Raw genomic sequence first — 14,498 nt, 5'->3', positions numbered from 1 at the left:
TGTGTGTGTATATCTATGTTACTAGGGATTGAACTCAGGGGCACTCTCCCACTGAAACAAATCCCTGGCTCTTTTTTATTTTTATTTTAGGAGACAGAGTCTCCTTAGGTTTTTGATGTGGCCCCAAACTTTCATTCCTCCTGCCTCAGCCACTCAGTAGCATGTAACACCATATCAGCTATTCAGTCATTTTCTTGAGTAGCAGATTTACAATCTCCAAGAATAATTAATATAAGTTAATCTTAAAATTATTTTGTATTCTCTGCAAAAAAATCCCAGATGGCGGCATGGTGAGGAAAGTGACCTGAAAGAATGTATGGTAGTCTGGGACATAAGATTTATGGTAGAGGATCTAGCAAGTAGGCTATCTATTATTGGCTAAGCCAGTATTGAATCCAAAAAGTTTTTGTTTGTTTGTTTTAATAATTATTTCATTGAGGGTGAGGAGAAAAAATGCTTTTAATTTTGCTTTTAAAAAAGGGATCTCAAGAAGGCAGAACTGCATCTGTCTACTGAAAGGGCCAAAGTTGACAATCGTCTTCAGAACATGGACTTCCTAAAAGCCAAGTCAGAGGAGTTCAGATTTGGAATCAAAGCTGCAGAGGTTTGTGTGAAGAACCAAATATAGCTAGCTCTCTTTGACCTTCAGCCTTACAACTAGGCAATATTATTAGTCAGTTTTTATGGATGAGGGAAATAACAGAGAAGAGAGGTAACTTGCCCAACGTTGCATAATTACTTAGCAGCAGATCCAGATTCAAAGTCAGGCTTCAAACCCTGAATCTCATAGGCCCTTAAACCCCATATCCATTTTGTCACAGTTATCACTGTGGAAAAGATTTACGTGTAATATAGAAGACTCAGATGCATGTATAATTTTTCATCTGTGATGTATAGCTCCTCTTCACTGTATTATGTATTAAAAATACTCCATGATGGTCACTTTCAAAATAATTTTCTTACCAAATACCTTCTTTTGTAACTGTAGGAACAGCTTTCAGCTAGGGGCATGGATGCATCCCTGTCTCATCAGTCACTACTAGCACTGTCAGAGGTGAGTTTATTGTCTTAGTCTGCTGCTGTAACAGAATGCCACAGACTGGGTAATTTATAAGTAATAGAAACTTACCTAGGGGCTGAGAAATGTAAGATCAGAGAGGGCAACCTCTGGTGAAGGCCTTCTACTGTGTCATAAGATGGCAGAAGGACAAGCCAGCAGGAGTCAGAGAAATCAGCTGAGCTCATCCTTCTCATCGGGAACGCACTCCTGTCATAATGACTTTATTCCCTCACATGAGCATGGCCTAATTACTTCTAAAGTTTCCACCTCTTGATATTGTTATAATGGCAGTTAGATTTCAACATAAGTTTTGGAGAGATCATTCAAACCACATCATTTATTTATTTACTTTATATTACTTACTTACTTATTTTTAAGACATGTTGCTCAGGCTGCTATTGAACTCTTGGAGTCCATCAGTCCTGCCTCAACCTTCTGAGTAGCTGGGATTATAGATATATTAGCAGGCCCAGCTCATAGCATTTTATGTGTGTGTGGTACTGAGGATTGAACCCCTGGGCTTCCACATTTATAGCAAGTATTATACTGCTGACCCCTAAGTCTTCTTCAAAATTTTTAAAATTTCGAGTCAGACTTTTTCTAACTTGTTCAGATGACCTTTAACTTTGTAAACCTCTTACCTTAGCCTCTTGAGGGGGTGGGATTACAGGCCTGAGTTACTATGCCCAGATCCTTGGAATCTAAAGTTGACAACTCATAAATATGTATTTGAGACTTTAGTTGTTCCTTTACATTATGATTTTTCTTAATTACATTCTTTTGTGTTTCTAGGCAGCATACTAAAGTCCTATTCTTAATAAATGGTAGTAGAGTAGAACTTCCCTATATTAAGCATCTTTTAAGTATCATTTCCATTGGAAGTGAGTTTATCTATTCCAAGCTATTTTGTAACTTTATTTAAAATATCCTTAGACTGGAGGTGTGGCTCAGTTATAGAGCACTTGCTTAACATGTACAAGGTCCTGGGTTTGATGTTCATCACCACAAAACAAATAAATAGAATATCCCAATGTTAATGTTTTATCATGTTTTATTTCAGAAAAGGGCAGTTTTGCCAGGAGTGATGGTATAGGCCTAATAATCCCAGGTACTTGGGAGGCTGAGACAGGAAGATGACAATTTGAGGCTAACCTCACCAATTTAGCAAGACCCTGTTTCTATATGGAAAAAAAAAAAAAAAAGAACGGATATAGAGTTCAGTGGTAGAACACCAAGGGTTCAATCCCCAGTACCAGATAAGTAAGTAAATAGAAACTGGCGGGCAGTATTTATTTGCAATGTGAATACCTGGGTTTCACTGTGACTGTGTTATTTCACTCTCAGAAATTGGCAGAACTAAAACGACAGACTGTACCTTTGAAGAAAAAGTTGGAGTCTTATTTAGATTTAATGCCGGTAAGTGTGTGTGTGTGTGTGTGTGTGTGTGTGTGTGTGTGTGTGTGTGTGTGTATTAAGTGCTTTTCTTTAACATTCTTCAAAGGCACTGAATGGGGAGTTTTGCTTTTGAGGTTACCACTAGTGGCACATGCAGATGACCCATGTTGTAGGCAAAAGGGGAGAGATGAGGGTCGTGATGTCTCTGGCCAGGGGCCGGACCTTGGGCCTCTTAGAAACAGTGGAGGAAAGACACAGGGAGGGTGGAAAGGGGCATGTTCTCCGGGGTTCTGACTGGCAGGAGTCATAGAGTAGCACCCTAGCTGTGTGGAGGGTCCCTCCAAAGGGAAAGGAGCTATGAAGAGGGTTTCCTCTTGGGTCCTAGAACAGAGGGACCACAAAAAGGATGCAGGTGACTGACTGTAGAGATGAACACAGTGTGTGGAGGTGTGGTAGAGGTGAGGAAAGATACAGAGAAACCATAACAGCAAGGACTATGTGGAGGGGTCACAGAGGTGAAGTGGTGGGAGAGAGAAACTGTTAAGGACCCTAGAGGTAGGAGAGCCTTTATAGAGGGACACAGAGGTGAAAGGGTCATGTAGATGAGCAGAGATATGAAGTGGCAGTGTAAAAAGGGTGAGGAAGATTCAGGGGGGTGTTTATGACAAGTTTTATGGGAGACAGAAGTCAACTACAATGACCGCTGTAGAGTGTTCCTTAGGGTTTGTCCTAATGAAGGCACCTAAACCAGGCATTTAAGGCTTTTCAAGTATTGACTTCCTACTCCGCTAGGAATATGGGTCCTCCTCTGAGGTGCATATTCCCTCTGATCTTGCTGCCCCTGCATGGGGAGTGGATGAGTTGGAGGGGTTTACCCTGAAGTTTGTCCCAGGTTCTCCTTGTCGCAAGTACAGGAAGGAAGGTCTCCCAGTCTTAGAGGTACCAGTGTTCCCTGTAGCTACAACCAAAATCCATCAATATTTGCAGGCATGTGGAATCCTCTTACAAGATGGCTACGGTTGCCTTTGAGCACCAAGCCCCTTTATGGGGTTGTCAGAGTTCAAAGATCAGACTGGTGTTGTCACTTCCTTCAGTCTCTTCATTAACAGGACCACAGGCTGCCTTCTCTGAATGCCTGGAGCCAAGCAGAGGGGAGCTGGGAAGACTTCCAGCATTGAGGGACGAGAGTTGGGGCCAGAGGGAAGGTGACGCCCCAGAAGCTAAGGATAGTAAGGAGGCCCGGAGTACCTGGGACCAAGCAATACCCCTCTGGGAGCTTCCTGACCCAGTGAAAGCCCAGATGGCTCTTGTGATGTTTGGCCTTACCAAAGTGAGTGTCTGACCTGCTTGCAGCCTGGTCTTTCCTTGGTTCTACCCTCAGGATTTAGAATTACAAGGCCTGAAGCTTCTGGGAGGCCAAGGGAGATGGAATGCACTGTATGAAGATCACTATTCCCTGGCCTGGTGCCTCCCATGACCTGTTGGTACCACCAATCAGCTATCAAGATGTTTCGATGGTCCTGTCCAGTCATGAGCTGGACAGCCTGGCCTTGAACTAGGCTACGGGACTTCCTGCCCTTACTCTCCCCAAAAGAACTGTCTTCTTACCCCCTGCCTTACTACCTTACCTTGAACAGTTCCGACAGGTCCTCTTCTGGCTAGGGGATAACCTTTAGTCCTGGGAAACTGCCAAGTGTTTGCCTGAAAACTGAACCCCATATGTTGCTCCTTGGAGCATCCTGGAAACTAATAGCCCCATCCCTCAAGGCCATGAATTAAGGCTTAAATTTCTCATATTCTTCATACTGCCCTGCATCCCTGGCACAAATGTATTGTGTCCTTCTAGAAGTTTCAGGAAGAGATGCTAGGAGAACTGTCAAATGTAGAGCAAGCAGCTGGTATCTGCTAGAACCACTTCCCAGACTTTAATTATCTCTTAAAGGAGCACCGGAAAGGTGAGATGAGAGTCTTTACAGGGCCAACAGGCAATGGAAAGTTGACATTTATTAGTGAGTATGCCCTGGACTTGTTTAACCAGGTGGTGAACACTATGGTGTAGCTTTGAGATCATCCATGTGAGACTAGCCCAAGTCTTGCTGACCCAGTTAGCCATGGGGCAGCTGGAAGAACAACTGGACAAATATGAAGAGTGGGCCACCTGCTTTGAGGACCTGCCCCTCTATTTCATGACTTTTCACAGGCAAGAGAATAATAGACACAATGCAACATGTGGTCTATGTCTGTGATATTTGTCATGTGGTCATCAACAACTTGCAGTTCATGATGGGTCACGAATAGCTGTCTACAGACAGAATTGCAGTTCAAGACTACATCCTTGGGGCCTTTTGGAAGTTTGCAACAGACAACAGCTGCCACGTGACACTGGTCACTCACTCCCGGAAGGAGGATGATGACAAGGAACTGCAGACAGCATCCATATTTGGCTTAGCCACAACAAGCCAAGAAGCAGACAGTGTCCTGATCTTGCAGGACAGGAAACTGGTAACTGGGCCAGGGAAACAGTGTCTGCAGGTGTCCAAGAACTCCTCTGATGGAGATATTGGTATCTTCCCACTCGATTTCAACAAGAGCTCTCTCACCTTCTCCGTCCCTCCAAAGAGCAAAGCCCTGCTCAAGAACAGAAAGGATGACAAAGGACTGGTGGCCAAAAAGCCCTCTTCTGGCAAAAAAGAGACTATGCCCCGAAACTTTGAGAATTAACTCAGACCAGGGCCTTAATCCCTACCAGCCAGACACCTCTAAGCCTTTAAGTGAAGGCAGTCACTGAATGAGCAGTGAGTGACTTATTAAAATGAGCCCGATGGGTCAAGCTGGGCCATAGCTGCTCTCTTGGCCCTCTGGTAGAACTTCTCTATCCTATATTCCTGATCTATGGGCCCTTCTCAGCCTAGGGCAGGGTTTCCTAGTGAGGAAATTCAGTTTAACTGCTGTTTTCATGAACTTCTGTGTGCTAGGCTTTTCTCAAGGTCCTGAATATTTAGCACTGAAAAGAAAAATAAGGTCTCTGATTCCACAGAACCAGTGTTCTAGTTGAAAAAACAAAACAAGCAAAGAACAAATAAACAGAAAAAGTTTTAGTTAGTAAAAGTACTATAAAAAATAGTAACGTGATAGAGTGCTCATAGGCTAGTATAAATGAAATGGTCTAGAAAGGTCGGCAGAGTGCATGTGAGCCAGGGCCTCAGGAATTAGGAGTGGATCATGTGAACATCTAGGGAGGGGGATCCCGGCAGAGAGAAAAGCACAGAGCCCTGAGATGGGAATGAGTGAGTCAAATCAAGGTAGTGAGGTCAGGCCCCCTGACCTGGAGTGGGATAAAAGACTTCTTGCTGAAACTGCATCTAGACTTTCAGAGCCAAAGGGTGACATATGGGTACCAAGTCCTGCTGCTCCCTGCTTTATAGAGCTAGGCACAAGGTGGCACCTGCTATAATTGATCCTAGGTGCTTAACTCTGTAATATTGGGGCCTCAAATTGAGATGGGAGCTTCTTCCTGCTTGATTGCTTGGCCTTGGAGCCATGATAGGGAGCTGTGTGCCCAGAGTGCCTGCCACGTGGCACTGTTTCCATGGTGTGCTACTTCAGATGGACAACTGGAGTTAGGACTTTTATGGTGCCTTTTCCAGTTTTAGTGAAAAAAATTTTTTTTACATGAAAAAAAAAGGCACTGTATGGTCATGATAATAGAGGGTTTATACTTAAGGATTTAGAGTCATTGGTGAATTTCAGGGTTGTCTGCATGTTGAATATTTCTTCTGCTTTTTGGAAGGAATTGTTGTACGTTCTGCCTGCGTCCCACTTACCACCCCACCATCTAAATTGAAGCATTATAACCTTTCCTCATTTTATTTTCCTTTAAAAGAATCCATCACTTGCTCAAGTGAAAATTGAAGAAGCAAAAAGAGAATTAGTAAGTACTTCCCATTTTTTTTCTTAAAATTTCTTAAAAAGAAATAAAACAAATGCCAGTATAGCTAAACTCCCTTTCGTACTCCTTCCTTTCCTCTTCCTAGGTAAACTGTAGTCCCAAAGTTGCTGTGTTATTCCCAAGCATCTATTCATATATTTGGTGTGTTTATGTGTGTATTCATTTCCGTAAAAATATACATAGTGGGGCTGTAGCTCAGTGATAGAGTGCTTGCCTTGCAGGTGTGAGGCCCTCAGCACCACATAAAAATAAATAATAAAAGATAAAGATTATGTCCATTTACAACTAAAAAGAAATATTTAAAATATATATACATAGTGGAATTTTATTTTTTTAATATTTTTAGCTATAGATGGAAATAATATCTTTATTTATTTTTTTATGTGGTGCTGGGAATTGAACCCAGTGCCTCACACATACTAGGCAAGCACTGTACCACTGAGCCACAACCCCAGCCCACATTTTATGTTTTTTAAAGTTTTATGAAGATTTTCCTAGTGGATAAGAAGGATTCAGAAATACAGAGTATTTGGCAAAAAGAATTAGCAAAAGCACCACCAAAAAAAAAAAAAGGAAGAAGACTGGTTGATGTAGTACCACCAAAGACATAAGAATTGAAAACTGTGGCCAGTGATGAGGTCCAGCTGCTTAGGAGTGTACAACTTAAAATAGGGTTAGAAGCCTGGCACACACGCTTGCAGTCCCAGTGACTTTGGATGCTGAGGCAGGAAGATCAAAAGTTCAAACCAGCCTCAGCAACTTAGTGGGGACTTAGCAACCCAGTGAAACCTTGTCTCAAAATCAAAAATAAAAAGGGCTAGAGATGGGCTCCTCTGGTTAAGCACCCCTGGGTTCAATCTGCACTACCAAAAACAAACAAACAAAAAAAAAGATTCATTGGATTGGGATGTAAAGTATCCTAAATATAAAGAGGAAGCTGTAGGGGACAGTAAAAGTTACTTTTTGTTTCCTTGGGTTTTTTTTTTTTTTTTTAAGTGGGTGGGGTACTAGGAATTGAACTCAGGGGCACTCAACCACTGAGCCACATCCCAGTCCTTTTTTGGGGGATGTGTTATTTAGAGACAGGGTCTCACTGAGTTACTTAGCACCTCGCTGTTGCTGAGGCTGGCTTTGAACTCACGATCCTCTTGTCTCAGCAACCCATTGGGATTACAGGTGGTTGCCACCACACTCAGCTGTTTCCTTGTATTTTAAGTTCAAGAAAAATGATTATAATACTGTGCTTTTTAGCCTGGTATGGTGGTGTATGCATGTAAGCCCAGCTACATGGAAGACTGAGGCAGAATGATCACACAGGCCAGCTTCAGCAACCTAGTAAGACCCTGTCTCAAAAAAAAAAAAAAAAAAAAAAAACGAAAAGAAACAGCTGGGGATATAGCTCAGTGATAAAGAGCCCCTGGGTTCAATCCCCAGTATCAAAAACAAAACAAAAAAAATGTGTTTTTTGATCAGGCCAATGCTTTAGGAAGACCGTTCTGTAACCAGTTATAAGATGCATTGGAGGGAGAAAGATAATTGCAGAAACCAATTGGCCCATTTAGGCCAAATGAGAAGCAGTGAGGAAAGTGCAATGAGATGGAGAAGAGGTTACATGAGAGGCACTGCTGAGGAATGCTGCTCTGGGGGTAAAGGTCTGAAGAATCTAGACACATACCGCTACACTAACCCATCTCTCTAAAACCTTCTTCCCCACTTCAGGTGGGGAAGGAATCTGAAGACTAGGGCAGGGAGGCCGGGAGGGAGGGAGAAGGGAAATGTAAAGGTAAGGGACTGGGAATATCTCAAAGCATATTTGATATAATAATATTTTTCAAAAATTTGTTTTAATTTTTTTTGCTTCCCCTACTTTATTTTTTTAAATATTTATTTTTTTAGTTTTAGGTGGACACAATATCTTTTTTATTTTCATATTTATGTGGTGCTAAGGATCGAACCCAGTGCCTCATTCATGCTAGGCGAGCACTCTACCACTGAGCTACAACCCCAGCCTGCTTCCCCTACTTTAAATACAGTAGAAGTTATAGCATCAGTCTTATATTCTTATTTATATTCTTTCTTTCTTTCTTTAGGATACCATTGAAGCAGAACTTACAAAGAAAGTAGACATGATGGAACTGTGACCAGAGCCAAATAAACATCTTTTTCCCTAACAAAGTAAATTGAATAGGACTTTAAAGATTTTTTCCCTCTTGCCATTCCTTAATAACATAATTCCTGTATTCTTAAATAAAATATTAATGTCCTTATTAGTAGAATAATGGTTTCTGGTTATGCATAGTATTTTTGTGCTCAAACCCTGTTTTATATTAAAAAGCATTTCTCTCAACTGTTGGTTTCTGTGTGGTTGGGGTTGGCAGTTAGGAACCCTCCAGTAGCTCTGTTAGGAGAATATTGTGACAGCAGCCATATATGCACTCACTGGGTCAGCCTGAGTGAAAAGAAGGTTATGCAATTCCAGTTCTGCTTTGCCTACTGTCTTCCTTTTCCATCTGAACAAGATCAGCTGTTCTTGCTGATCAGCCCACCTGCCTACCTCCAAATGTTAATAATATGTAGAATTTAGTTTATAAAGAAAAGTGATATTTTGTGTCAGTGGTAGAAAAATGGACAATTCACCACTTGATGCTAGATCTGTACTTCATGTTTATGTTAGGGTAATCCAAAGGATAAAAAATTTAGATATAAAAATTTTTTAAATAATGGTACTAGCCATGCTGGGCAAAATGGTGCACACCTGTGATCTCAGTGGCTCAGGAAGCTGAGGCAGAAGGATCACAAGTTCAAAGCCAGCCTCAGAAACTTAGCAAGTCCCTAAGCAACTTAGCAAGACTCAGTCTCAAAATTTAAAATATGTATATTGTGTGTGTGTGTGTATACACATACATATATATATGTAAAAGGCTGCCAGGGATGGTGGCGCACGCCTGTAATCCCAGCAGCTCAGGAGGCTAAGGCAGGATGATCAAAAGGTCAAAGCCAGCCTTAGCAACAGAGGGTTGCTAAGCAACTCAGTGAGACCCTGTCTCTAAATAAAATACAAAATGGGGTTGTGGATGTGGCTTAGTGGATAAATGCAGCTGAGTTCAATCCTCAGTAACCACACACACACAAAAAAAGGGGGCTGGGGATGTGACTCAGTGGTTAAGCACCCTGGGTTTAATCCCTAGTACCCCAAATAAATAAAGGTACTAGCCAGGCATGGTAGAACATACCTGTCTTCCCAGCTGCTTGGGAAACTGAGGCAGGAGGATCACAAGTTCAAGGCCAGCTTGAGCAATTTAGTGAGACCCTATTTCAAAATCTAAAAAGGGCTAGTGATGGGGCTAGGGTTGTAGCTCAGTGATAGAGTGTCTGCTTAGCCCATGTGAGGCACTGGGTTCGAGTCTCATATATAAATAAATAAAATAAAGGTTCATCAACAACAAAAAAATTTTAAAAGAAATTAAAATAAATAATTAAAAGGGCCAGTGGTATAACTCAGAGATAGAGCATGACTGTGTTCAATCTCTAATACCACAGAAAAATAACATACTAAAGTTTTAATGTTTTGATTTTTAAATAATCGGAGTCAGAAACATATGGCTAAAACTTAGGAGCTAAAATTGAAGCAATTGAATTATTTTAATATTTTAGAAAATTAAGAATTCCTATATGGCAAAATTATTTATTTATTTTTATGTTGGATAGATGTGGCTTTTTTTTTCACATTATGGGCATGGCTGTGAGACTGGAACCTAACATTATTTATGAGAGGCTCTTATTAGTATTTGTTAGTGTAAAATAGATATAAATGCTGATCTGTTCTTGACAAATCTGCTTTCTATATATCTTTTTAATTTTTTATTTATCTTTTATTTCTATATCACAGCAGAATGCATTACAATTCTTATTACACATACAGCATAATTTTTCATGTCTCTGGTTGTATACACAGTATATTCACACCAATTTGTGTCTTCATACCTGTACTTTGGATAATAGTGATCATCACATTCCACCATCATTAATAACCCCATGCCCCCACAAAATCATATTTAAATCAAGGACATGATGAATGTGGTAAAGAAAAGAAAGAGATTTTTCACTGTATGCTTGTTTGTACTTTGATTTAAATTTTTGTACTACATAATTTAAAAAATAATTCATTTTTTAAAAGATTATCTAAAAAGAATAGGTGTGATGGTGCATGTCTGTAACCCCAAAGACTTGGGAGACTAAGGTAGAAGGAATGCCAAAACTTAGTGAGACCCTGTCTTTTTTTTTTTTTTTTTAATATTTTTCAGTTGTAGTGGGACTCAGTACCTTTATTCTATTTACTTATTTTTATGTGGTGCTGAGGATCGAACTCAGGATCTTGAATATGCTAGGCAAGGGCTCTACCGCTGAGCCACAATCCCAGCCCAAGACCCTGTCTTAAAAAAAAAAATTATTATTTTTTAAAGACCCTGTCTTAAAAAAATATTATCTGACATTAAAATTATCTCTCCTCCTTTCCTTTGCTTTCAGCTAAAAAAAAAAATTGTATCCTTTTGGAAACTGTCCATATTCTTTAGTCAAATATGTATTAGCTCCTGAGTTTGTTTTGTTTTCAGTCTAGGGACTTGAACCCAGGGAGTCACACGTTAGGCAAGTGCCATACCACTATACTACATCTCCAGCCCCTTTTTGATTTTTTTTTCTGAGTCAAGGTCTCACTAAATCACTGAGGCTGGCCTTGAACTTAGTACTGGGGATTGAATCCCCTTGTACTTTATCACTGAACTACATCCCCATCCCTTTTTATTATTTTCATTTTGAGACAAGGCCTGAACTAAGTTTGCTTACGGCCTTAAGTTGCTAAAGCTAGTTTCAAACCTGCATTCCTCCTGCCTCAGTCACTGGGATTACAGGCGTGTGCCACCAGCTCACGCTGGACTTGAATTTTTGATCCTCCTTCCCTGGACCCCTGAGTAGCTGGAATTACAGCAGTCCTGTGCCACTGTACTGGGCTGGCTTCTGGTCTTTTTTTGCTTTGTCTTTTATTTTGTTTTTGTGTTTTGTTTACTGGCAATTGATTCTACAGCCTGGTGCACGAGTGCTCTACCCAGTGAATCACATCCCCAACACTTATTTATTTATTTATTTATTTAGTATTGGAGATTGAACCCAGGGGCACTCAACCAGTGAGTCATATCCCAACACCCCCCACCACCACCCCACCACCCCACCCCGAGATAGGGTCTCACTGAGTTGCTTAAAGCCTTGGTAAGCTGCTGGGGCTGGCTTTGACCTTGAGATCCTCTTGCCTCAGCCTCCTGAGCTGCTGGGATTATGCATATGCTCTACCACCCTCAGCTATCTATTTATTTTTTGAGGTAGGATTTCACTAACTTGCCCAGGTTGGCCTCAAACTTGGAATCCTCCTGCCTCATTCTCCTGAGTAGTTCTGATTACAGATAAGCATCTCCTAAATAGTTAGGATTGCTGTGCCTGCAAGTTTCTGACCTTTTTCTTAAAATTTATAGGAACCCCTTATAGATTAGATAAATTAATCCTTTGTGATTTGATTTATAAATACTTTTCCAAGTTTTTTTCATTTGACTTAATTGTTGTGCTTTTGCTAAAGTAAGGCAATTTGGTAGGTTGATTATGGAAATGACTGTGTGACTTGTTTTGGGCAGTGACACCATAGCAAATGTGACAAAAGCAAATGAATGAAAGTTTTGTACATTGGAGCTTCTGAGCCCACCATGTAAAGAAGCTTGGACCAGCTGTGTGACTAAGACCTTCTTAGACTATTTAGACCCGATTGATCCACCAGGGGACTTTAAAGATCAACCAAACTGGCCCAAGCCAGAAGCTGAACTGATTTGGAATGTTAATTACATTTGCAAAATCTCTCCTACAGCAGCTACAGACTTGTGGATAGCTGAGTAACTGGAGAAAGGTAGGTACATGACACAAAGTGTACCTGCCATTCTGTACCTCATTCCTCCCCCAGCAGTAACTCCAAGCACCTCTTACCTCGGCTCCTTGGAAGTCTAAGCATGAAAATCTTAAGTTTGAGGCTACCCCAGGCAATTTAGCAAGACCCTGTCTCAAAATAAAAAACAAGGGCTGGGTAGATAGCCCAATGGTAGAAATGGTAGAGTGTTTGCCTAGCTTGCATGAGGCCATGGGTTCAATCCCCAGTTAACACCCCCCGCAAAAAAAAATAAAAAAAACAAGTGAAATAAAGATATCAGACAAACAAAAATGGATATGGAGTATGGTGATAGTTCATTGTCAGCAGATTTACACCAATGGGAATTCTAAAAACAAAAAAACGGAAGGAAAATCATTTCAGATAGAAAACTTAGAGCACATAGATCTAAGAGCAAAGAACATGGCAAATATGTAGGTAAATGTAATACATACTGACCCAAAAAAAGAAAGAAAGAAAAAGATAGTAGGAGATTAAAAAAATAAAAGCACTCATAAAAAATGCATAAATAGAGAAGTGGAGATACATTGATCTGAAAGGAGAGTGAGAGTTTATTTTGAAGCCAGACTTTGGTACATACCTGTAATCCCAGCTACTCAGGAGACAGAGACAACTTAGCTAGACCCTGTCTTGAAATAAAATATAAAGGGGCTGGGGTTGTGGCTCCTGGTGGAGCACTTGCCTTGCATTTATGAGGCACTGGGTTCAATTTTCGCACCGCGTATAAATAAATGAATAAAATAAAGGTCCACCAACATCTAAAAAATAAATAAATAAAATATAAAAAGAGGTGGGGATGAGCTGGGTGTAGTGGCACATGCCTGTAATCCCAGATACACAGGAGGATCACAAGTTCAAAGCCAGCCCCAGCAACTTAGTGAGGCCCTAAGCAAGACCCTGTCTCAAAATCAAAAACAAAACAGGGATCTGGTTCAATGGTTAAACATCCCTGGGTTCAATGCCTGGTACTAAAAATAGGGGTGGGGGTGAGAGTGGGGGATGTACCTCCATGGTAAAGCACCCCTAGGTTTAATTCCCAGTACTGAAAAAAGAGTATGTTTTGATAACTTATGTATATGTCATAGTTTCAGTTGCATGTACTATATATGTATACAATTTTAAGCTCATAAAAGCAGAAAATGAGATGCCAAAAATATTTAGATAGCCAGATCATGTCTCAAAGTGCCCCTAGCTTCCATCCCCAGTACAAAAAAATTGAAAAGACTAGAAATAATACAAAGTATTATTCCCTACTACGTGTCCCCCCAACATTTTTTTTTGTTTTTATAGGGGAGGAGTAGCATTGGAGGGAGCTTCTGGGGGTTTTGTTTGATTTGTTTTCTCTCTGCATACCTGCAACCATCACTTGACTCCTAAATACTCATTGATCTCCTAACAGAGGCATTGTAATTCAGCGCAGTAAAATGATCAAATTCAGGAATCTAACATTGATGAAATATTACTATCTAGTATATAATCCATACTAAATTTCTCCAATTGTTTTGGTAATGCATTGTACAGTTGTTTCTGTAATACACCAGCATATATTGTGAGTACTTGTGTCCATCTTGAGCCAGCTTTGAATGTTTGGCTTTGACCACTTCAATTTTAACTGTTTCATTAAACCCCTACTGCTAGGTCTATGAAATGTGCCCAGATTCTGCTATGTGAACTAGTCAGACAGAATGGCACAAATCTAGGAAACATTGCATATTGGGGTCCAAGTCCTGAAGGGTCAGTCTCCTTGGCCCCAACATTCTGCCCCTGAGATGGGCAGTACTATCAATAAATTATCCTTTAGCCGGGCACCATGGCACATGCCTATAATCCCAAGGGCTCAGGAGTCTGAAGCAGGAGGATCCTGTCTTCAAAGCCAGCCTCAGCAACTTAGTGAGGCCCTAAACAATCCAGTCTCCAAGTAAAATACAAAAAGGAATGGGGATGTGGCTTAGTGGTTAAGTGCCCCTGAATTCAATTCCTGGTACCAAATAAATTAATAAATAAATAAATTTGTCTTTGCTTATACTAAATTAAGAACCCTGACCTAGGCAGCCAGGTGCTTGAGTTACCAGCAGAATGGAACGAGCTGACAGCTTGTGCTCCTTGAGAAG

The 14,498-nt window shown here is 40.7% G+C and overlaps 1 protein-coding gene and 1 pseudogene across 3 annotated transcripts in view; both read left to right on the top strand.

Moving 5' to 3' along the window:
* The window catches only part of Haus1 (HAUS augmin like complex subunit 1), a 44,729-nt gene extending 35,978 nt beyond the window's left edge, over positions 1-8,751 (top strand). For all 3 annotated transcript variants that reach the window (XM_078030091.1, XM_040273423.2, XM_005325551.3), the window contains 5 exons: positions 481-604; positions 989-1,054; positions 2,405-2,476; positions 6,339-6,386; positions 8,495-8,751. In XM_078030091.1, coding sequence (XP_077886217.1) covers positions 481-604; positions 989-1,054; positions 2,405-2,476; positions 6,339-6,386; positions 8,495-8,545 — 361 coding nt within the window. In that variant the 3' untranslated portion in view covers positions 8,546-8,751. The remainder of the gene's footprint in view (positions 1-480; positions 605-988; positions 1,055-2,404; positions 2,477-6,338; positions 6,387-8,494) is intronic.
* On the top strand, positions 2,486-6,378 carry LOC101975874 (twinkle mtDNA helicase pseudogene; annotated as a pseudogene).
* Positions 8,752-14,498: the final 5,747 nt, after the last annotated feature.

The sequence above is a fragment of the Ictidomys tridecemlineatus genome, chromosome 13 (genome assembly GCF_052094955.1).
Source record: "Ictidomys tridecemlineatus isolate mIctTri1 chromosome 13, mIctTri1.hap1, whole genome shotgun sequence".
NCBI classification, from domain to species: Eukaryota; Metazoa; Chordata; class Mammalia; order Rodentia; family Sciuridae; genus Ictidomys; species Ictidomys tridecemlineatus.
Note: the sequence above shows the minus strand (reverse complement) of the source record. Positions and strands in the feature narration are given on the sequence as shown.